The sequence below is a fragment of the Leopardus geoffroyi genome, chromosome A3 (genome assembly GCF_018350155.1).
Source record: "Leopardus geoffroyi isolate Oge1 chromosome A3, O.geoffroyi_Oge1_pat1.0, whole genome shotgun sequence".
In the NCBI taxonomy this organism is placed as follows: Eukaryota; Metazoa; Chordata; class Mammalia; order Carnivora; family Felidae; genus Leopardus; species Leopardus geoffroyi.
The window spans coordinates 66665866-66688970 of NC_059336.1; the positions used below are offsets into that span (position 1 = coordinate 66665866).

The 23105-nt window shown below is 38.5% G+C and overlaps 1 protein-coding gene across 1 annotated transcript in view; it reads right to left on the reverse strand.

The window, feature by feature from the left end:
• STPG4 (sperm-tail PG-rich repeat containing 4) overlaps positions 1-23105 on the reverse strand; it is a 46645-nt gene that overhangs the window by 11538 nt on the left and 12002 nt on the right. Inside the window, exons 4-5 of the mRNA XM_045445959.1 lie at positions 17852-17916; positions 17584-17638 (exon numbers count right to left, since the gene is read on the reverse strand). Of these exons, the coding sequence (XP_045301915.1) occupies positions 17584-17638; positions 17852-17916 (120 nt within the window). The remainder of the gene's footprint in view (positions 1-17583; positions 17639-17851; positions 17917-23105) is intronic.

The following is a 23105-nucleotide window of genomic DNA, read 5'->3' on the forward strand; positions in this document are numbered from 1 at the left end:
CTCCCTCTCTCTCTCTGCCGCTCCTCCACTCGTGCTTGCTCTCTCTCTCTTGCTCTCTCTCTCTCTCTCTCTCAAAAATAAACATTAAAAAAATTTTTTTTAATTTAAGAAAAAAAATCAAGGCATACTTATGCACAGGAACTTCGGGTCTAGCTGGCAACTCCTGGTCACAGCAATTGGTCCGGGGCAGACATGTGACTATCACCCAGCCAATCCAAAAAGCCTGCATTTTCACACTCAGGTGGTCAGGCAGGCAGGTGTGCACCTGAAAGTGCTCCTGGCCCCTCCTGCCCAGCCCGTAAACAGCATGCCCACAAGCCAGAGAAAGGTAAATCGGTGGCAAACATCCCAGAGGCTGTGTGCGCCAATAAATTCCATCTCTCTTTTTATGTTTTAATTTCTGCTTACGCTCTTTCAGAATGGGCTTCTGTTACTTGCAACTGAAAAAAATCCTACTGATTATATACTTTTTCCTGTTCCCAGTCAAGATATTGTTATAAGAAAGAAGAGCAGGACATATCCCAAACAGGGATTTATGACTCTGCTGGAAAAGTTGCATAATTTTTTTAAAAAGAAAAACTGCCAGGCTATTGTTTAGTAATAAAAAAAAAAATCCTTGTACATCTATAGCTATATTTCAAAGGTTGTATTTCTCCAAAAATGTTACCTAGAAGTGAACTCATCTTTGAGGAGATTGAGCCTTTAATCATCTTTCAGATTCCATTCAAGCAGAAATCAATTTGTGTTTGGCTTGATTCAATCTGACTATGTTTACTAATTATTTTTCTGTTCCTTGTGGAGTTTTAAAGTATCAGCTTAGTTTTTAATTGAACTAATTTCGTAAATCAGAAACAGCTGGAATGATTCAGCATTCTGTTATAGCCCTAGTTTCAATGCACAGAGTATGCCACAGACCCACTATCCCCCTTTCAAACTGCTCTGAAATGTGACTACAGCAGACAAATCATATAACACTCATTCATATGTGCACATACTCTTTCCTGTTTACCTAATCCTTTCCTTATTCTTTATAGGCTTGTCAGGTTTTAAGAAATACAGAAACATCTTGAAATATTTGTGACGTCAAATAAAAGTAACCCATTTTCGTTGACATTGTAAGATTTTATTTCCTACTGTCAGGAAAGGTGTGCACATCTCATTTTTCACTTTATATACAACCGTGAGAATTAGTAACTTTAAAGAATCTGCTCAGCAAATTACTGGAAGCTCCAAATCGTATGAATGACTGAGTCCTAATTAAGTAGTCGTTAAGTGGCACTATTTTTATTTAAGTAACAAAATATTTTTGGGGCACCTGGGTGGCTCAGTCAATTGAGCGTCCGACTTGAGCTCAGATCATGATCTCGCAGTTCGTGAGTTCAAGCCCCACATCAGGTTCTGTGCTGACAGCTCAGAGCCTGAAGCCTACTTCGGATTCTGTGTTCCATCTCTCTCTGCCTCTCCCTCTCTCTCCCTCTTTCTCAAAAATAAACATTAAAAAAAATTTTAAGTAGCAAAATTATTTTTATGTTGACCAATTTGATGGCTCTTTTCCTCAAACACTACTTCTTTTCTGACTTCTAAAAAATTACATTTTGAAAAATTATAAAAACAATGCAAAAGAAAGGAAGTAAACAACCACTCTAAATCATGGCACCTCAGCATAGCCAAAAAGCATTTTGGTGCATTTCCTTTTTTTTTTATATACACATAATTTTTCTTCCATTATTTTAATCATAGTATACATACCGATTTATATATTGTATTTTCCCCCTACACATTAGATCATAAACACTTTTGATGCTATTTTATGATTTTAACAGTAATTGTTTTAATGGCTATAAAATATTCCTTTGAGTAGGTATATAATATTCTTTTAAAATTATTTCCCTTCTGGGGCACCTGGGTGGCTCAGTTGGTTAGGCGTCTGACTTCACCTCAGGTCATGATCCATGAGTTGGAGCTCCATGTCAGACTCTGTGCTGACAGCTCAGAGCCTGGAGCCTGCTTCCAATTCTGTGTCTCCCTCTCTCTGCTCCTCCCCTGCTTGCACTCTCTCTCTCTCTCACTCTCTCAAAAATAAATAAACATTAGAAAAATTATTTCCCTCCTGCTGGATGTTAAGTTGCTACTGTTATCTTGCTATTATAAGTAATCCCTTCATGGTATCTTTATACAGATGATATTTCTGTATATAAGACTATTACTTTAAGAGAACTTACTCAAGATGGAATCAACAGCCTACAAGATACATACGGCCAACCTGCCTTTCAAGGGGTTGTATTAGTCGATGCTACCACCAGCAATAAACAAGAGAAGCACTGGGTCTGTATGATCCACATGCCAAGTAGATACTAGGGAAAAAAGACTTAGAAAAATAATATCTTCCTTAGTCTTCTTTACCCCAATGGGCATATTAAATAAAGTCATCAGTGGCCCCTATATGTTCTAAGAAGTTGTGCAGAATCTCTGAAATCCAAATGTGGGAAGACAGCCCACATTTGGAAACACATTCAAGAGGGAACAAAACTCATGAAATTTTTTGGTGAATCAAGAGTTTTATTTGGGTCATTTATGAAAGTAATTGAATCAATTAAAGGGTAGGGTGAGGGGAGGAGAAACCACAAATGACAAGTTTTACTTTATCCAATTCGCTTGGATAAGAATGACAAAGATTTCTTGTAGTTTTCTCCTCTTCTTAAAAAAAAACCACTATGAGGTGACTGTATCTTTAGGTCTTGGAATTTGTGAGGCTTGGTCATTATTATCAAGGTGCTCAAAGGCAGCAGAAGTTGCCAGTACAATTCTTTTTATGGTGCAAAAAGGCCCTTTTTCCTATGACAGACCATGTCTCCTGGCATTGATCCCAAAATGCTCACATAAATCTTCTTCTCATAGTCTTTACTATAGACAAAACAATTGTGCTGATCCATAAGCAATTAATATTTCAACAATAACAGAAATAGTCAATAAGTATACAACCTTACATTGGTTGTTTGATCTAAAGATTAAAAACCGTTTTCCAACCTGACAAATCCCTTACCAACTGCTTCCCCTGAGAGCTACCTACACTTTGGGGACAAAATGTAAGTCACCAACCGAATCACTGACACAAACAAGAAGGCCGGGGTTTTTAACAAGTCAGAACAGCTCCTCCACACTGAGAGGCCTTCAGGGGCAAATGATCCTAGAGGATTTTCAAATCCAAGGTCAATGTACTTTCTACAACCAAAAAATCATGTAGTATTGGCTAGACATTTGCATGATCATCTACTTGTCTTTTAATTGGCTGCTCCTGGAGATTTTAGGCATGAATGATGAACAAATTTCAATGGGCTACTTTTCACAAATGATAGGAAGAAAGGAGGAGGAGATGCACACCTGTATGTATCCATCTTTTATAACCTGCCTCATTCTCAAAAGGGTTTAGAGTGAACTCAGTGAATGTCTGTGGGTCATACTATATTGCACTAGATCTACAGGTCAGATTTCTGGTGATAGTAGGTTTCAGATACACCAACAATGAGGCAACCTGTCCTAAGTCAACAGGGCTCAAATGACACCACAACCTTACTGTGCAACCATACACAAAACACATTTCAGAAAAATTAGAGTTGTAAGGTCTTTAAAAATTTTTTTAAGTTTATTTATTTATTTTGAGAGAGACAGAGATAGTGTGAGAAGGGAAGGGGCAGAGAGAGAGGGAGAGAATCCCAGGCAGGCTCCGAACTGCCCAAGCAGAGCCTGACCCAGTGCTTGATCTCACTAACCGTGAGATCATGACCTGAACCAAAATCAAGAATTGGACTCTTTTTTTTTTTTTTTTAATTTTTTTTTTCAACGTTTATTTATTTTTGGGACAGAGAGAGACAGAGCATGAACGGGGGAGGGGCAGAGAGAGAGGGAGACACAGAATCGGAAACAGGCTCCAGGCTCTGAGCCATCAGCCCAGAGCCCGACGCGGGGCTCGAACTCACGGACCGCGAGATCGTGACCTGGTTGAAGTCGGACGCTTAACCGACTGCGCCACCCAGGCGCCCCAAGAATTGGACTCTTAACCACCTGAGCCAACCAGGTGCCCTGAAGAGTTGTAAGCTTTTTTTTTTTTTTTTCAAGTCAAAATGACAAATACATGATAGAAAACTAAAGTAAACATCATGTCTCTGGGGGGAATTAAAAAAAATTTTTGTTAATGTTTATTTATTCTTGAGGGAGAGAGAGAGACACAGAGTGTGATTGGGGGAGGGCATATAGAGAGGGAGACACAGAATCTGAAGCAGGCACCAGGCTCTGAGCTGTCAGCACAGAGCCTGACACGGGGCTCAAACTCGCAAGCCGTGAGATCATGACCTGAGCCGAAGTCAGACGCTTAACTGACTGAGCCATCCAGGAGTTCCTCTGGAGGAAATTTTCTAAATGGTGGAAAAAATAAGAAAAGATGCATAGATTTCATTCATTCATTCATTCATTCATTCAATATATGTTCTGAGCAATGTACTAGGCTCTGGGTATTGAAGAAGAAGACAGTCCCCCTTCCATAGAACCTACATTCCAAAAGGTGATGACAAACTCTAATTTGACGATACTAACATTTTACATTTTGAACTTCTCTCTAGGGGCACCTGGTGGTTCAGTCAGTTGAACCTCTGTCTTCATCTCAGGCTGTGATCTCATGGTTTGTGAGTATGAGCAGAGCATTGGGCTCTCTGCTGTCAGTGTGGAGCCTGCTTCGAATCCTCTATCCCTTCTCTCTCTACACCTCCCCTGCTCACTCGCTCATGCTCTCTCTCTCTCCCTCAAAAATACATAAACATTTAAAATAATTAAATAAATAAACTCTCTATATAAAAACACAAAAGTAAAAGGCAAAATCCCTGAAAACCTTCAGCAAATACAAGTGCTAATATTTTTTCACTATAGAGTTTATACAAATCAACAAAAAAAGAATGTTAAAATGCTACCCACTAGATAACTGGGTAAAGACTATGACCAGAAAAGTATGTAGGAAGGACCACAAGTAACTGATTAATAATTAGAATGTGTAGTCTCACATGAATGACACTTTTCCAAAGAAGACATCCAGATGGCCAACCGACACGTGAAAAAATGCTCAACATCACTCATCATCCGGGAAATACAAATCAAAACCACAATGAGATACCACCTCACATCTGTCAGAATGGCTAACATTAACAACTTAGGCAACAACAGATGTTGGCAAAGATGTGGAGAAAGAGGATCTCTTTTGCACTGCTGGTGGGAATGCAAACTGGTGCAGCCACTCTGGAAAACACTATGGAGGTTCCTCAAAAAATTAAAAATAAAACTACCGTATGACCCAACAATCGCACTACTAGGTATTTATCCAAGGGATACGAGTATGCTGTTTTGAAGGGGCACATGCACCCCAATGTTTATAGCAGCACTATCAACAATAGCCAAAGTATGAAAAGAGCCCAAATGTCCAACGATGGATGAATGGGTAAAGAAGATGTGGTATATATATACAATGGAGTATTACTCGCCAATCAAAAAGAATGAAATCTTGCCGTGTGCAACTACGTGGATGGAACTAGAGGATATTATGCTAAGCGAAACTAGTCAGAGAAAGACAACTATCATATGACTTCACTCATATGAGGACTTTAAGAGACAAAACAGATGAACATAAGGGAATGGAAGCAAAAATAATATAAAAACAGGGAGAGGGACGAAAACATAAGAGACTCTTAAATATGGAGAACAGAGGGTTGCTGGAGAGATTATGGGAGGGAGGATGGGCTAAATGGGTAAGGCCATTAAGGAATCTACCTCTGAAATCATTGTTGCACTATATGCTAACTAATTTGGATGTAAATTAAAAAATAAATAAAAATTTTAAAAATTGTGTAGTCTCAGATCCTAAGATTAAATTAAAATAATGAGACACCATTCTTTTATTATCAAATTAACAAATATTTTTTAAAATAATGATAAACAAAATTTATACCAATTTTTTGAAATGGGCATCCCCTTGATTGCTGGTAAAGATATAAATGAATGTGATACTTTTAAAAAAGGCTCGGCAATCTCGATCAAGAAGCTGTATGTAACCTCTACCCTAGTAAATACCATTTGTGATAATCCATAAAAAATGATGCTCAAATTTAGAAAAGACTTTGTGTATTCAGTCTTATGTTAGCATTAGTCTTTTGATCTGAGTATTCAGTACCAGAGTCTTTGTATAACAAAGTTGTGAATGTAAACAAAGTTGTCATAACACAGAAAAATTCTCCAATGAGCTGACCTCTTACAAAATTATATCCTATTCAAGGAGCTCCTGGGTGGCTCAGTTGGTTAGGCATCTGACCTCTGCTCAGGTCATGATCTCAAGGCTCATGGATTAGAGCCCTGCTTCAAGCTCTATGCTGACAGCTCAGAACCTGGAGCCTCCTTCAGATTCTGTGTCTCCCTCTCTCTCTCTGCCCCTCCCCTGCTCATGCTCTGTCTTTCCCTCTCTCAAAAATAAATAAAAACATTTTTTAAATTAAAAAAATTAAAAATTAAAAAATAAAAATTTAAAACAAATTAAAAATTATATCCTATTCAAATATCTCTCCCCACTTAACATTGGCATCCACCACTGCAGATAGGACAGTGTCTTTTTGAGTCAGTTTATCTGCACTATTCTTAAATGATATTTAACAATACATCACAAATAAAGTACAAATCCAATTCAAAGTGAAAATGCACATTTTACCCAAAAATGCAAGATTTCATGAAGTCAAGGAAAGTGATGGATAAGTACCCACATCACAGGAAAAGTCTTTGATGGACCAATGAGGACCCAGCAAAGTTAAGTTAGCTAACAAGAAGAAAGAGACGATGACAAGGATTGTGACGTACTGGCACTTCAATAAAGAATGATTTCAAATGTCAGAGGAGATGCCCCTGGGAAAACTGATGACACTTCAAACAATATTTTTTCTAAAATTTATCCTCTGTGATTTCATTAGAATGTCAAACATGAAGTGAAGGATGTCACTATACTATTATAAGACATTGTCATAAAAACTCAACACAGTCTCCTCTTTAACTTAGGAATGAGTATCTAGTTGCAATTATAGGATATTCTCCTAATTTTTAGTCCAATTTTTTAATTTTTTAACATTTATTTACTTGTTTTTGAGAGAGAGAGAGAGAGAGAGAGAGAGAGAGAGAGAGTGTGTGTGTGTGTGTGTGAGAGTGGGGGCGGTGGGGGGGGGGGGGTTGGGCAGAGAGGGAAACACTGAACTCAAGCAGGCTCCAGACTCTGAGCTGCCAACACAGAGCCAGATGCAGGGCTCGAACTCACAAACTATGAGATCATGACCTGAGCTGAAGTCAGATGCTTAACCGACTGAGCCACCCAGGCACCCCTAGTCCAATTTTTTTTTTTAAAGGAAAGACCAAATCAAACTTTATTGACTACTTTGAGATTTTGATTCTACTTAAAGTGGGTTCACGTTAAGAGGTCTTTTGGGTGGGTCAAGTTCTACTTGGATACTGAAGGCTCCTGTATATGGAATAATTGAAAACAAGATTGACCATCAAGAGGGGGATGGTTGAGTAAATTATGATGTGATAATTTGGTTATTTACCTAGTAAAAATAAAGTTTAAAAGGATTTGTAATAATGAAACATATGCTAAGTAAAAAAAGGATATAAAATTATCATGCACCATGATCACAACTATGTTTCTATTTTTTTATTTTTTTTCACAACTATGTTTTTAAAACTGCACAGGAAAAAGGAGAAAATGAACATTATTGGTTGCATATGAGCAATGACAAAAACTGTAAACAGAATTTTCTATATTTTCCAAATTATCTATAATTTATTTATTTTTACTCTAACTTTAAATTTTTATACATTTTTACTTAAATTTCAAGACATTTTATTAAATTTATAGAGAAGTGTGGCTTTAAAAATCAACTGGAACCAAAAGTCTTATAGTGAAAAACAGAAGTCTGGTGTCACTCCTCTCCCAATTTCATTTCCTAAGACAACCGGTTTTGTGTTTTGTTTTTAAGAGTGTGTAACAGCACAGGATATGAATGTGAACATCGCATTTCACTGAAATAACACTATCCTCACTTCACACAACTAGCACTCTTAGAAACACCTTTTACACATATGTCTTAGGCATACATGTCTCTGAGCAGGTTCTAAAGAGCCTAAGACAACGATTTTTAGCTCTTAACTGTTCTTACAGAATTGACCTTATCACTAAATAGTGTGTTCATATTGATATTTCTTAATTTGTACTTTAAAAATTATCTACTGATGGCCTCCTGGAATGAATGAAGATATGGCACTTGCCCTGTCCACTATTCCTCTCTCCTCATCCACTCAAAGCAGCATTTTATTTGTTTTCAAAGTAGCATTTTAAATCACTAACCAATGTTTACTAAATAAATATTATTCCTTGCAGAACCAAGTTACATATTATGATTCCTTTTCTTAGATTGTCTTTTGTTTTATCTGGGGCTAATTAGTATCTTGTTTTTTTCACTTGTGCATTTTGCTATACATATTTTCTTAATATTTCTCATCATATGGCTGTTCTTAAATCCTTTTCTCCTTAAAAACATTCCTTCTGGGGTTCTTTAGTTTCTTTCTCAATGTGGATTGGTTTCCCTCTCAGCCTGCTGCACAGTGGTCCACCTGGGACATCTTTTAAGTGCTCTCCCAGGCTGGACCCACTTTGTCCTAGATCCCACACCTCCCTCCTCCTGGATTCACTTCTTTTTCTGTATTTTATCACCAGTGGCATATTTAAAAAGAGTATTTGGGAGGCATTTTTTATGAGTTTTTGCATGCTGGAAAATGTCTTTATTTTATCTTCACAATTGATTGTGTGGCTGAACACAGAATTCTAAGTTGAAAATAATTTTCCCTTTTCTCTCTCTCTGTGGATGCTAATTGAATTTAAAAAAAATCTTCCCTCAGGGTGCCTGGGTGGCTCAGTCAGTTAAGTCCAATTCTTGATTTCAACTTAGGTCATGATCTCATCCTTGGGGGATCAAGCCCTACGTCAGGCTCTGCACTGAGGGTGGAGCCTGCCTAGGATTCTCTCTCCCTCTTTCTCTTCCCCTCCGTCCTCTCAAAATAAATATATAAACACTTAAAAAGTGTATTAAAAAATCTTCCTTTGATTCCCTGTGTTCTGTTTTCAACCAGGTTTCCATCCTTCTGTCTGTTTATATCCATCTCTCATTCGTGTTACAGGCTTTTCACATTTGCCTGGTGGAAGCTTGGGTATGTGGCTGGGATGTGTGGAGATCAGGCAAATGAATGGGGAGCCAGTCTTTTTCCTGGGGTTCCCTCAATGTCAGGATGTGGTTCTCTCCTCTAGGCTCATTGAGTTTTTCCAGAGGATAAATTCTACTAAACTTTTGCTTGAGGGGCAAGTGTCCAAAGAGCAACATTTCACATTAGGAGAGGAAGGGAGCCTCCAGACTTAAATTACTCTCTGTATACAGTTTTGATTAATTCCCTGGTGTTCAACTAATTCCCTGTGTCACCTTACTTTCCCCCAAGTCCCAAGTCTCTCTGCAGTTCTATGAGACAAACAGGCTCCCGTCTCTTCTGCACCATTCCCTGCCTGCTTTTTAATATGTGGCTTCCTCTACTTTCTATTATCTAAAAATTGTTGAAATTTCTTGTGTGCCAGTGTTTCCCTTTTTTTCTATTTATTCATGTGGATTTATGTATTCTTTTACTACCATTTTATTGGGATTTGAGAGTGAGAAGAGACTGTTATATGGCCAATTTGCCATACTGAGCAGGAAATCATATATTACTTTTAGAATAGAAAATATAAACTTTAAATTCAGGGGCACCTGGGTGGCTCAGTCGGTTAAGCGTCCAACGTCAGCTCAAGTCATGATCTCACGACTTGCGAGTTCCAGCCCTGCATTGGGCTCTCTGCTGTCAGCACCAGCACTGAGCCTGCTTCAGATCCTGTCTCCCTCTCTCTCTGGCCCTCCCCCTGCTCGCTTGCTCTCTTAAAAATAAACATTTAAAGAAGACACTTTAAACTCAAATAGCTATTATGACCATAATTACATAAAGTAAGATATGCAAATTGATATTCAAATTTTCTACATAAACAGGAACTCCCATCTATTTAGCATTCATTCTTGTAGATTTTCTCTGAAACTATGCTACTTCAGTTATGTCAAATTGGATCCTCTCATAAGAATCAACAGACTTACTTACTTTATAAAGAAAATGTCTGTAAAACTTCCCAACATAGCAACTCTTTGTGATTTTTATTTTTCTTTATTTTGCAGATGCTTTTATGGAATTATCTTGAGGTTAATATCAAAAAGTGTAACACATATTTTGTGTAGAGAGCAAAGAGTAATGATATAAATATCTAAAAACTGGAACCCCTCTTTTCAGTTCCTTTCCTTTATCCCAGGTACTCTAATTTTGTTGTCTCATCTATATTCCTGGAGGACGAGGGGATGGGGAGGGAGAATCTAATTAGTCACTAATTCCTTAGTATGAATTGGATCAATATATTTCTCCTTCAAGAGCTTTTGCATTTAAAAGAGGGCATGTGAGAGACTCCTGGGTGGCTCAGTCAGTTGAGCGTCTGACTTCAGCTCGGGTCATGATCTCATGGTTCATGGGTTCGAGCCCCACATCAGGCTCTGTGCTGACAGCTCAGAGCCTGGAGCCAGCTTCAGATTCTGGGTCTCCCTCTCTCCCTCTCTCTCTCTCTGCCCCTCCTCCACTTGCTCCCTGTGTCTCTAAAATAAGTAAACATCAAAAAAATTAAAAAAAAAAAAAAAAAGAATGGCACATGTCTCATGTCTCAGATCTTAGGCTTTCATATCAAAATCCTTACTATGGGGGCACCTGCCTGGCTCAATCAGAAGAGCATGCAACTCTTAATCTCAGGGTTGTGAGTTTGACCCCCACCCTGGGTATAGAGATTACTGAAAAATAAAATCTTTTTTTTTTTTTTAATCCCTACTATGGAGTTTCAGGCATGACTGCAGTGGGCAGTAATTTCCCTTCTTGACCCCTCAACTAATAAATGCCTCATGAAAAAGCCTTTGGATCCAAAGGCCGAGAAGACAACTAGCACTTTGGTTTCTTTGAGTTTGGCTTAGAATACAGGCTTTGAAGGGACAAGTATGGATGTCCCTTTCCTCATTCAAGCCTTTTCTTCACTCCTTATCTTTTTCTTCCACCTGGAATCAGCATTTGCTAAGAAGCTTACAAGTGAAAGTATCAGAAAGTTCTGAAGATGGCTGGAAGGAAGAAGGTACATGTGCTTCTATCAACAGATAATATTAAACTTGTCATCAGTGTCTAATTTTGGATGTCATGTTTCAAGTCGTGTATGCTAAGCCATTTGGTCCCACACTAGTTCCTGTGTGCTTCTATGGGTACACTTTCTATAATTAATAAAATCACTGAGCAGACTTGCCTAGGTGTTTGGAAACAGAAGCTATGTTTTATTTTTACTTATTTATTTATTTTTATTTTTTTAATATATGAAATTTATTGTCAAATTAGTTTCCATACAACACCCAGTGCTCATCCCAAAAGATGCCCTCTTCAATGCCCATCACCTACCCTCCCCTCCCTCCCACCCCCAATCAACCCTCCATTTGTTCTCAGTTTTTAAAAGTCTCTTATGCTTTGGCTCTCTCCCACTCTAACCTCTTTTATTTTTTTCTTACCCTCCCCCATGGGTTTCTGTCAAGTTTCTCAGGATCCACATAAGAGTGAAAACATATGGTATCTGTCTTTCTCTGTATGGCTTATTTCACTTAGCATCACACTCTCCAGTTCCATCCACGTCGCTACAAAGGGCCATATTTCATTCTTTCTCATTGCCACGTAGTACTCCATTGTGTATATAAACCACAATTTCTTTATCCATTCATCAGCTGATGGACATTTAGGCTTTTTCCACAATTTGGCTATTGTTGAGAGTGCCGCTATCAACATTGGGGTACAAGTGCCCCTATACATCAGTACTCCTGTATCCCTTGGGTAAATCCCTAGCAGTGATACTGCTGGGTCACAGGGTAGGTCTATTTTTAATTTTTTGAGGAACCTCCACACTGTTTTCCAGAGTGGCTTCACCAGTTTGCATTCCCACCAACAGTGCAAGAGGGTTCCCGTTTCTCCACATCCTCTCCAGCATCTATAGTCTCCGAATTTGTTCATTTTGGCAACTCTGACTGGCATGAGGTGATATCTGAGTGTGGTTTTGATTTGTATTTCCCTGATGAGGAGCGATGTTGAGCATCTTTTCATGTGCCTGTTGGCCATCTGGATGTCTTCTTTAGAGAAGTGTCTATTCATGTTCAGAAGCTGTGTTTTATATTCTTCTTATGTGTTTACCTACACCTACTACCATGCTTGAGGCAAGTAAATATTCAATAATATTAATAATTTGAATAATTTGGCCAAAAATACTGTTGAAATTGAATGAAATCGTATGGTGTAGGTTGATTGGCTCTCGAAAGTTTGAGTTGATCACTACTGAGTCTGAGATGTCAATAAGAACTACGGTCATTCATGGGTGTGAAAAGGCAGTTTGAAGAATAAAACACTTTGGGTTATTGACTTTATTTTTTAATTTTGGGGGGGGGGGCGGTTATTGACTTTAGAGTGTCCTTGCCCTTTAAGAGGGAAGGGAGCACGCTGACAAGATGTCTCATCTGCATTGAATAGTCAACAATACCAACCTGGCATTGGGGCCTCACACACAGAGCCACCCAAAAGAGCTGTATAGAGTAGATGAAAGAATTTCTATTGAAGTCAGCTAGACTCAGTTGAGTCCGGCATTTTACAAAGAGACTTTGCTGAGAAAAGACTGGAAGTTCTAATATCCTAAAGGTGCCCCAGAGAAAAATATGGCCAATTAAGAAAAGCTAGTGTAGCAAGTCTCCCAGCTGGAGCCTAAGCTGCATCCATCCGTTGTTAAGAATCTTAGATGATCAGGGCCTAACAGGCAGGCTGGCAGATGGACCTCCCAGGACAGAGAAGCTCCCTGCATGTGAACTTATCCTACTGCAAAAAGGGTCCAACCTGGGCCCACAAACAAGCCTTAGCCATCAGTGAGGAATGGTGACGCCAGAGACAACACAATGTCTGCCACCTGGATTTGACCCCAGATGAGCTGTAAATGTCCAAAGGCACTAAGCAAGTCACTTGATCATGCTCACACACTAGGCAGTAGAGCTTAGAGCCCAGGTTTTGAGGTCACTATAAACAGGGTCTAAGTCACATCTCCACTTCCTAAAAAACCGTGTGACCTCTGGAAACTAACTTCCATTTCCTGACCTGTGAAACGGAGATGATAAATATTACCCCACCAAGTTGCTGCGAGGATTAAATGCACCTGCACCAGAAAACAGTCAATGAATGATGGTTATCACCATCAAAACCAACCCTAATAGAGTACAGTTGACCCTTGCACAGCATGGGGGTTAGGGACACTGGCCCCCAAGCAGTGGAAAATCCATGTATAACTTTGGACTCCCCCCAAACGTAACTGCTAATAGCTCACTGTTGGCTGAAAGCCTTACCAATAACATATACAGTCAATTGACATGTATTTTGTATGCTGTATGTATTATATATATTGTATTCTTACAATAAAGTAAGTTATAGAAACAAATGTTATGAAGAAGATCATAAGAAAGGGAAAATACACTTACAGTACTGTACTGTATTTACTTTAAAAAAATCCACATATAAGCGGACCCACACAGTTCGAATCTGTGTTGTTCAAGGGTCAGCTGTAGCTTATTTATAAAGTTTCTTCCAGTTCTAAGAGTCCTAAACAGTTCTGTGATCATAATGTTAATTTCTACAACAATTAAACTGAAAGATGAAATCAATCAAATTGAGTTTTTCAGATAAAGGTTAAGTGGCATATTATAATGGCCTAAAGATTATTGCATTGGTTTAACATTTGAGAATGTTCTCCTGGTAGACAGCATTTCTGTACCATAGTCAACACAATGCACCAACATCTCCCACTGTTGGGATCAAAGGAGTCTGCTTTCTGTAGTTTACAAGTTTGTGGATCTAAACCAAACCCACATTCTGCTGTAGGAATGCATGTTTAGGACAGACATGAATCACAGCCCTGAGCTATTTCTTTGTGTTAGAACATTTTCCATGAAAGTATTCTTTTCACTTTGTTGAAGGACAGGATGTTCTAAATCAGTGAATCACATTTATTTATAAAATAGAATGGATGAGGTGACATCAATGAAAATGGCAGAATAAGGATCTCCAAAAATCTTCTCCTCCATAAAAGCGATGAGAACAAAGGCAAAGACTGTCAGAATCAACTGGCTTGTGCTATTTCATATACAGGGCTGCTTTTCCCTGCAGGACATATAGCCTGAACTAATATCAAATTATTTTTGATTTGAGCCTCTTTACTAATAGTAAACAAAATATTATTAGCTCACAGCATTCGTTTAAAGCATATATTTCAATCCAGGCGCCTGGATGGCTCAGTCGGTTGAGCATCCAACTTCAGCTCAGGTCATAATGTCACAGTTTGTGAGTTTGAGCCCTGCGTCAGGCTCTGTGCTGACATCTGGGGGCCTGGAGCCTACTTCAGATTCTGTGTCTCCCTCTCTCTCTGCCCCTCCCCTGCTAGCGCACTCTCTGTCTCTCTCTCTCTCTCTCTCTCTCTCTCAAAAGTAAATAAACATTTAAAAAATTTTTTAACAATATATTTCAGGGGATATAGAGTATTACCTAGCGAAAAAAATCCATGTGTCTTGACTTCTTGTTGCCAAAGCCAGCCAGACACATTCATCTGTCTCTGTTCCACCTATCAAATAAAAAAGGCATAACTATCCACCCCCCATTCCACACACACACCCAAGAGAAGACACAACAGCCAGCAGAGATAACATATCTGGGGTAGACATGAAGCAGTCTGGAGGAATGGTACCTGATATGGCTCAGTGGGGAGAGCTGAAGCCCACGCACCTGGAGAGGGCCTGCCAGAGGAGCAGGCTGATTTGCTCCACAGAACCCAAAAGAAGGTCAGGAATTTCAGCCCTGAAGAGCCCCTGTGAGGTGGGAATGGGTGGTGGGGGCTGAACATAGGAGGGCCGGTAGACCTCTCCTCTCTAGGTCCCTCTGCCTCACGCCCTTCCTGCATCCCAGGGTGTGTGTGTGTGGGGGGGGGGGGGGGTTCATTCCTGGGAAGACTGCACCAGAGAATTGGACTCAGGAGCCCCAGGCACTCTGAGGACAGGAGCCTTCACTAAAAACAGGAATTGAGTGAGCTCTTTACACACAAAACGGTGAGACCTCCCAGCCCCTTCCCCATCTCAGCTCCCAGAACACCAGCAACTGGCCTATACCCAAGCCAGAGGCTGAGGAGTCATTTTGAAGCTACTGATATGTCCAGGAGAAAAGGCCTAGGGACACCCAAAGGAAAAACCATGCCCTCCTCCCATCAATCCACAGTGAAATCCACTGGACATAATCTCTACCTATGTTCGTGTCCTGTGCCTGCTGTGACAAATTTCTATAAATTTGGTGACTTAAAACAACCGAATTTTATTCTCTCATAGTTCCAGAGGCCAGAAGTCTGTAATCAGTGTCACTGGACTAAAATCAAAGTGTCATCAGGGATACCTCTGGAGGCTCTAGGAAAGGGTCTGTCCTCACCTCTTCCAGCTCCTGGTGATGGCCACCTTCCTAGGCTTGTGGCCGCATCACTCTAACCTCTGCCTCTGTGGCCACATTGCCTTCCCCCCTTCTCAATCTCCCCCTGCCTTTCTTATACAGACACCTGTGATTGCATATAAGGTCCACTGGAAATCCAGGATAATCTCCCCATCTCAAGATCCTTCACATAATCACACGGACAGTTTCTGCCACATGAGGTAACCTTCACAGGTTCTAAAACTAGGATACAGACACAGCTTTGGCGCCATTATTCATCCAAGCACACCACCCACATACAGTTTTCAATTAACCTTTTAGCTTCTCACACTTCCTTTACCTGTTTTACTTTTCTATTGATGTTTCTCCTATAGATTGTTTTTTTTTTTATTAAGTTTATTGATTTGGGGAGAGAAAAAGAGGGGGGAAGGGACAGAGAGAGAGAGAGAGAGAGAGAGAGACAGAGAATCCTAGGCAGCCTCCACACAGTCAGCATTGGTGGAGAGCCCAATGCGGGGCTCAAACTCATGAACCATGAGATCATGACCTGAGCCGAAGTTGGATGCTTAACCAACTGAGCCACCCAGGGGTCCCTCCTATAGAGTGTTAAGAGAAGTGTAGATAGGGCTGTCAGCCCTTTATCTGCCATGTATGTTGAAAATATTTTCCTAATTCCTGTTTGCTTATTTACAGTTTGTTTTCTGATATACAAAAAAATTTAAATGTGGTGGAATCAAATCAAATACTTCTTTTCCTTTGCAGTTCATCCATTGCTATTACTCAGAAAATCTACCTTATCCTAAAATTAGATATATGCCAATATGTTTTCTTCTGGTTTTATGGTTTCAAAAGTATTTAATTCTTTAATCAATATGAATTCATTTTAATATGTGGTATGAGGAATCTAACTTAATTTTCTAAGTTATTTCATCAATTGTCTAGCATAAAATAGCTCTTCCTTTTTCCTACTAATTTGACACACCATCTTTATCAAATATAAAAATCTCACATAGTCTATGGTCTGTTTCTGAACTCTGTTATCTAAATTCCCCTTTTGGATGTTCACTGTATGTTTCTCTTCCCCTGAGTTTCTAGTTACAAATAGGTAATTCAAGTCCATCAAACCATCCCTAAATAATTTCATATTTCCTTAATCCTTCAAAATGTTTATATAATTATTTATTTTTTGGCATCCTACTAGTTAGTTATCTAAAGGAGTTCATTTTTATCATAACACATGTACATATATTTGGAAACTTGTAGAAACAGGTAGGCATTTCCACACTTTGGAAAGAAACCAGAGACAGATACTTTTCCTTCTTGCTGTTAATATAATGATCTATCAAATATCTCTGACTTTATCAATCAATTAAATCAATAAATGCCATGTGTCAGCTATTTTTCTACATGTTATGTAAACAGGACAAAAACAGACAAAAATCCTCACCTTTATGAAGCTTATATTCTAGTGAGGGAGACAGATAAAACAGGAGAAATTAATGTTTAAGTGTAATGTATCAGATAGTAATGAGCAATATGGAGAAAACAAAACAAAACAAAACAAAACAAAATAAGGAAGGGGCACAGAAAATTCTGAACAGGTGACCAAGGATGACTTCACTGAGAAGGTGCTAGGAGTCAAGACTTACAGAAAGTAAAGAAGTCTTTACTTTTATTCTATAACTTGACACAAATGGACTACTTACACTGAAATCCCTAGTATATCTTCAGATATACTTTAAGTATATATTAAATCAATTACATTAATCATTCATTGCTTATCTACTACAGTGAACAAAAGGTTAATCTTGATATCTCAACATGAACCAATGCATGTTTTAAACATCAAATTCATCAGGAGTTATGTGTCTACAATATACTTACAGGAGTGAAGCAGCTTGTGGGAAATCTTTGAACTGCAGAACGAAATACGAAGCTCCTATATTAAAAAAAGAAAAGATGATATTCTAAATCTGTTTTTTAATGTGAGAACTTTATTAACTTATTCCCTATCTCTCACTAAATATTTAAAAATGCTAATCTGGATATGATGGGCATAAATGAGGTTTAAAAGCCATTAGTATTGGTTAAGTATGTAAATAAAAAGGCATGAGTGAAATTATTAAAAGCAACTTAATAAGTATATAATTACCTGGAAGCGTGCTTGGGAACTGGTGCAGGAAGTAGATCGTATTGCCCTGGTGAAAGCTTAACTGACTACACAGAATGGACAAGGACACCAAAAATAGATTAATACAGGTCTCAAGCTCACTTTATTTTATTACCTGTCATTCATAATCCTTTATTTTATGACCATACAGCATTATATAATTTATTCTCTATCTTAATAATGGAAAAAATACATTTTCAAAGATGGAGCTTCAAAACATTCAACCAATGCTCACTTTTCATGGTAAATTTTTTTTTAATGTTTGTTTTTGGGAAAGAGAGAGAGAGAGAGTGAGTGAGCAGAACAGGGGAGGGGCAAAGAGAGAGGGAGACAGAGGATTCAAAGCAGGCTCCACAATGACAGCAGAGAGCCCAGTGCAGGACTCTAACTCATGAACCATGAGATCATGACCTGAGCTGAAGTCAGATGTTCAACCAACTGAACCACCCAGGGCCCCTTCTTCATAAATTTATATGACAGTATGCCTGAGATGATGCATAGAAAAATGCTGTAAAATTGATCATATCTTAAATGTACTAGATTCAACGAATCCATTTCAATTACCATTTAGTGAGCCTGCTCTGTAGGTAAAGAACTGTGCTGGGTGTAATGGGGAATACAATAGTCCCTGACCAGCAGGAGTGAGAAGGCACACACATAAACAATTCTAATATAAAATACTATAAATAAAATTATAAAAGATAGACTGAGGGTAGGAAGAGATTAAACCCAACTGAGTGACCCACAGTTAATATCACATATTCAATGGTGAAAAGCTAAAAGCTTTCCTCTAAGATCAGGATAGGAGAAGGCTGCCCACTCTCTCCATTCCTATTCAACATAGCATTGGAAGTGCCAGCCAGAGTAATTAGGCAAGAAAAAAAATAAAAAGCATCCAAATTGGAAAGAAAGAAGCAAAACTGTTCCCGTTCACAGATGACATGATCTTATACATAAAAAATCCTAAAGACTCCACCAAAAAACTGTTAGAATAAATAAAATCAGTAAATTTACAGGATACCAGAACAACTTACAAAAATCAGTTGAGTTTCCATGTACTAACAATGAACTACCATTTTTAAAAAAATTTTTTAATGTTTATTTATTTTTTGAGAGAGAGAGAGAGAGACGGAGAGCAAGCCGGGGACAGGCAGAAAGAGAGAGAGAGAGAGAGGGAAAGAGAGAGATATCCCAAGCAGGCTCCATGCTGTCAGCACAGAGCCCCTGATGCAGGGCTCAAATTCACCAACTGTGAGATCATGACCCCAGCCAAAACCAAAATTTGGATGCTTAAATGATTGAGCCACCCAGGCACCCCTAACAATGAACTATCTGAAAAAGAAATTAAGAAAATAATCTTATTTGCAATAGCATCAGAAACAGTAAACACTTAGGAATTAATTTAGCTAGGGAGGTGAATGATCTATAAACCGAAAACTGTAAGACACTGATAAAAGAAATTAAAGAAGGCACAAATAAATGCAAAGATATCCTGTGTTCATGGACTGGAAGAATTAATATTGTTAAAATACCTATACTACCCGAAGCAATCTACAGATCCAATGCAATCCCTATCAAAATTCCAACTGCATATTTCATACATATAGAAAAAACAATCCTAATATTGATATGGAACCATCTAAGACTGCCAACAGTCAAAGCAATCTTGATAAATAACAAAGCTGGAGGCATCACACCTCCTGATTTTAAACCGTAGCTATAGTAATCAAAATAGTGTTGTACTAGAAAACAGACATATAGACCAATAGAACAGAGTGGAGAGTCCAGAAATAAACCCACTAATATTGAACAAGAGCACCAAGAATACACAGTGGGTAGAGGATAGTGTCTTCAATAAATGGTAATGGGGAAACTGGATATCCACATGCAAAGAATGAAACTAGACCCCTATCTTACACTGCTCACAAAAATTAATTCAAAATGGACTGAATACTTAAATGTAAACCTGAAACCACAGACTTCTAGATGACAATACAGGGAAAACCTCTTTGACATTGGTTTTAGCAATGATTGTTTTGGATTTTTTTTTTATAAATTGTTAATATCCAAAATACATAAGGAAGTCATACAACTCATGAGTTTTTGTAGCAAAACAAAAACAAATAATCTGATTAAAAATTAGCAAAAGACCTAAATTTTTCTAAAGAAGACATACAAGTGGCTAACATGTACATGAAATGGTGTTCAATGTCATTAATTGTCAGGGAAATGCAAATCAAACTAAAATGAGCTATCACCTCACGCCTGTTAGGAAGGCTATTATCAAAAAGATAAGAGATAACAAGTGTTGGTCAGAATGTGGAGAAAAGGAAACCCTTGTGCACTATTGGTAAGAATGTAAAATTATACAGCCATTATAGGAAACAGTATGGAGGTTCCTCAAAAATTAAAAAATAGAACTACCATATGATCTAGTAATCCCATTTCTGGATATATATCCAAAGGAAACAAAATCAATATCTAGAAGAGATATCTGACTCCCATGTTCACTGCAGCATTATTCACAAATAGCCAAGCCAGGGAAACAACCCAAATATCCACTGATGGATGAATGGATAATGAATACATATGTGATATAAATTATATGTGTGTGTGTGTGTGTATATATAAATGAGCATAATATCTGTCTATTTATCTATCTGCCCATTTACCTACCTACCACAGGAATATTATTCAACAATAAAAAAGGAAATCCTGCCATTTGCAACAACATGGATGAAACTGGAGCTCATTATGCTAAGTGAAGTAAGCCAGAGAAAGACAAATACTGTTTCATATCACTTATATGTGGGATATAAAAGCATACTCATATAGGGGCACCTGGTGCACTCAGTTGTTGGAGTGTGTGACTCTTGATCCCTGGGTTTTGAGTTTGAGCCACACATTAGGTGTAAAGATTGCTTTAAAAATAAAATCTTTTTTTTTTTAATTTTTTTTTTAATTTTTTTTTTTCAACGTTTATTTATTTTTGGGACAGAGAGAGACAGAGCATGAACGGGGGAGGGACAGAGAGAGAGGGAGACACAGAATCGGAAACAGGCTCCAGGCTCTGAGCCATCAGCCCAGAGCCTGACGTGGGGCTCGAACTCCCGGACCGCGAGATCGTGACCTGGCTGAAGTCGGACGCTTAACCGACTGCGCCACCCAGGCGCCCCTAAAAATAAAATCTTAAAAAAAAAAAAAAAAGAAAAGAAAAGGTTACTCATAGAAACATAGAGTAGAATGGTGGTTGAGAGGGTCTGGGGGTGGGGAAATGGGGAGACGAATGTCAAAGGGTACAAACTTTCAGTTACTGGATGAATAAGTTCTGGGGATATAATGTACAGCACAGTGACTATAGTTAATACTGTATTGTATCCTTGACAACTGCTAAGAGACTAGATCTTATGGGTTCTCACCACACACACACACACAAAATACTATGTGAAGTGATGGATATGTTAATGAACTTGATGTGGAATCATTTCATGAGGCATGCAAATATATGCAATTTTATTTGTCAGTTATACCTCAGTAAAGCCAGGGGAAAATAAATAAATAAATCCATCTGGGTGATCTAAAGATGTAGAAGACAGTGAGACTTGAGTGCGGTTTTAGGGAAGGCAGGACTTCCTCGAAGGGGCCAAGGAAGGGCATTTTAAGGAGGAATGTTGCAGAAGAGATTGTCTCTCTACCTACTGCCAAACTTACTGCAAACTACCTGGGTGACTCCATTGTCCCTGGATCTTCAGATAATAGCCCGGAAGTGTGTGACATAAGGGAGTGTCAGGAGCTGGTGCACACACAGAGTGGAATAGAGAAGGAGAAGCCAGGGGAAGACTGACCAGACCTCCAGAACTGCCTATGTTGAAGGAGTTGGCAGGGAGGAGTTGTATTAAGAAATCCTGGGAAGAATCATTCCTTGAAATGAACAATCTCTTCCACCCCTTATTATTTTAAAATCAGATTTAAAAGTATAATACTGCCTTTGCTGAAAATGAGGCATCCATATCCTGGCATCACCTGCCACATGGAAGTTCAGCCATTCTATCTCACCCCACAGCTGCCTTTCACATCCTAATACAATTTTGATTGCAGAGGCAGCTTTTTGTGGATATAGTGATAATAACCGTAAATACAGATTTTATGATGAAATATATATATTGTCCTGATGTACCTGTGCCTTCTTCATTGCTCACTCGACATAATAAACACCAAGGAAACACGTGTTTGTTTGTTTATGACACCATGGAAGCACAGGAATGTATTTTAAGCAGGCAACCTTCTTGGGGGCCACAGCATTTTATTTCTTGATTTTGATGATGGTTGCATGTATATTTCCTTTCTATTTACTTTAAATTCTGCATATATGGTTTATGCTCATTGTTCTTGTGCTCTCTCTCCTTCATGCACATATACACACATACAGAGGAAGAGAAATGAGAAAGAGAACTGAAAAGTTAAGAAAAAAATCTTAAGCAGCTGTTTATTCTTCTATATTCAGCAATCACAAAACATTTACATAATAAAGTACTCATGGAAAAACTCTTAGCATTAATCTAGAAAGGAATATTGGTTACCCATAGCTTCTATATTTATCCTATTTTATTTGGCATTGGCCATCCTTTGCTATTTGATATAGCTGAGAGAGGGCTGATTTTTTTCCATAAAATCTTAAATAGCTGCCTTACATAAGAGACTGTTTCTCTGCATTGCTGAACTTGTTGCAAACTATCTGGGTGGTTCCATTATCTTTGGGTCTAATGGAATATATATGTATATATAACTCAAAAAGAATGGATATGTGTGTATGTATGTATGTGTATGCATATGTGCACGCACACACGCACACACACAGACACACACACACTTTCCTAATTCCAACATATGCTTCTGAGTTCTTCATTTGTAAGATACGGCTCGGAGAATATAGACTATGTGCCCATAAAAAGACCTGACTCTAGCTAATTGTTTCAATTCACATTGATTAGGCACTCAGAAATCTTACAATCTTGGGATCATAAAATAGGGCAGGATCTCAGTGTGGATACTTAATTCAGTTGGGTGGTACCAGCACCATCAATGTCAGAAACCTGGAATAAGTGGAAAAAAAATCCAACTCTACTTATTAGGTCCTTGGTGTGACAATATTTTGAAAACCCAGATCTATAAATAGGTGGGACAGAAGGAAACAGATTTTTCACTCCTTTAGAATCCCTACCAGAATAATCATAAG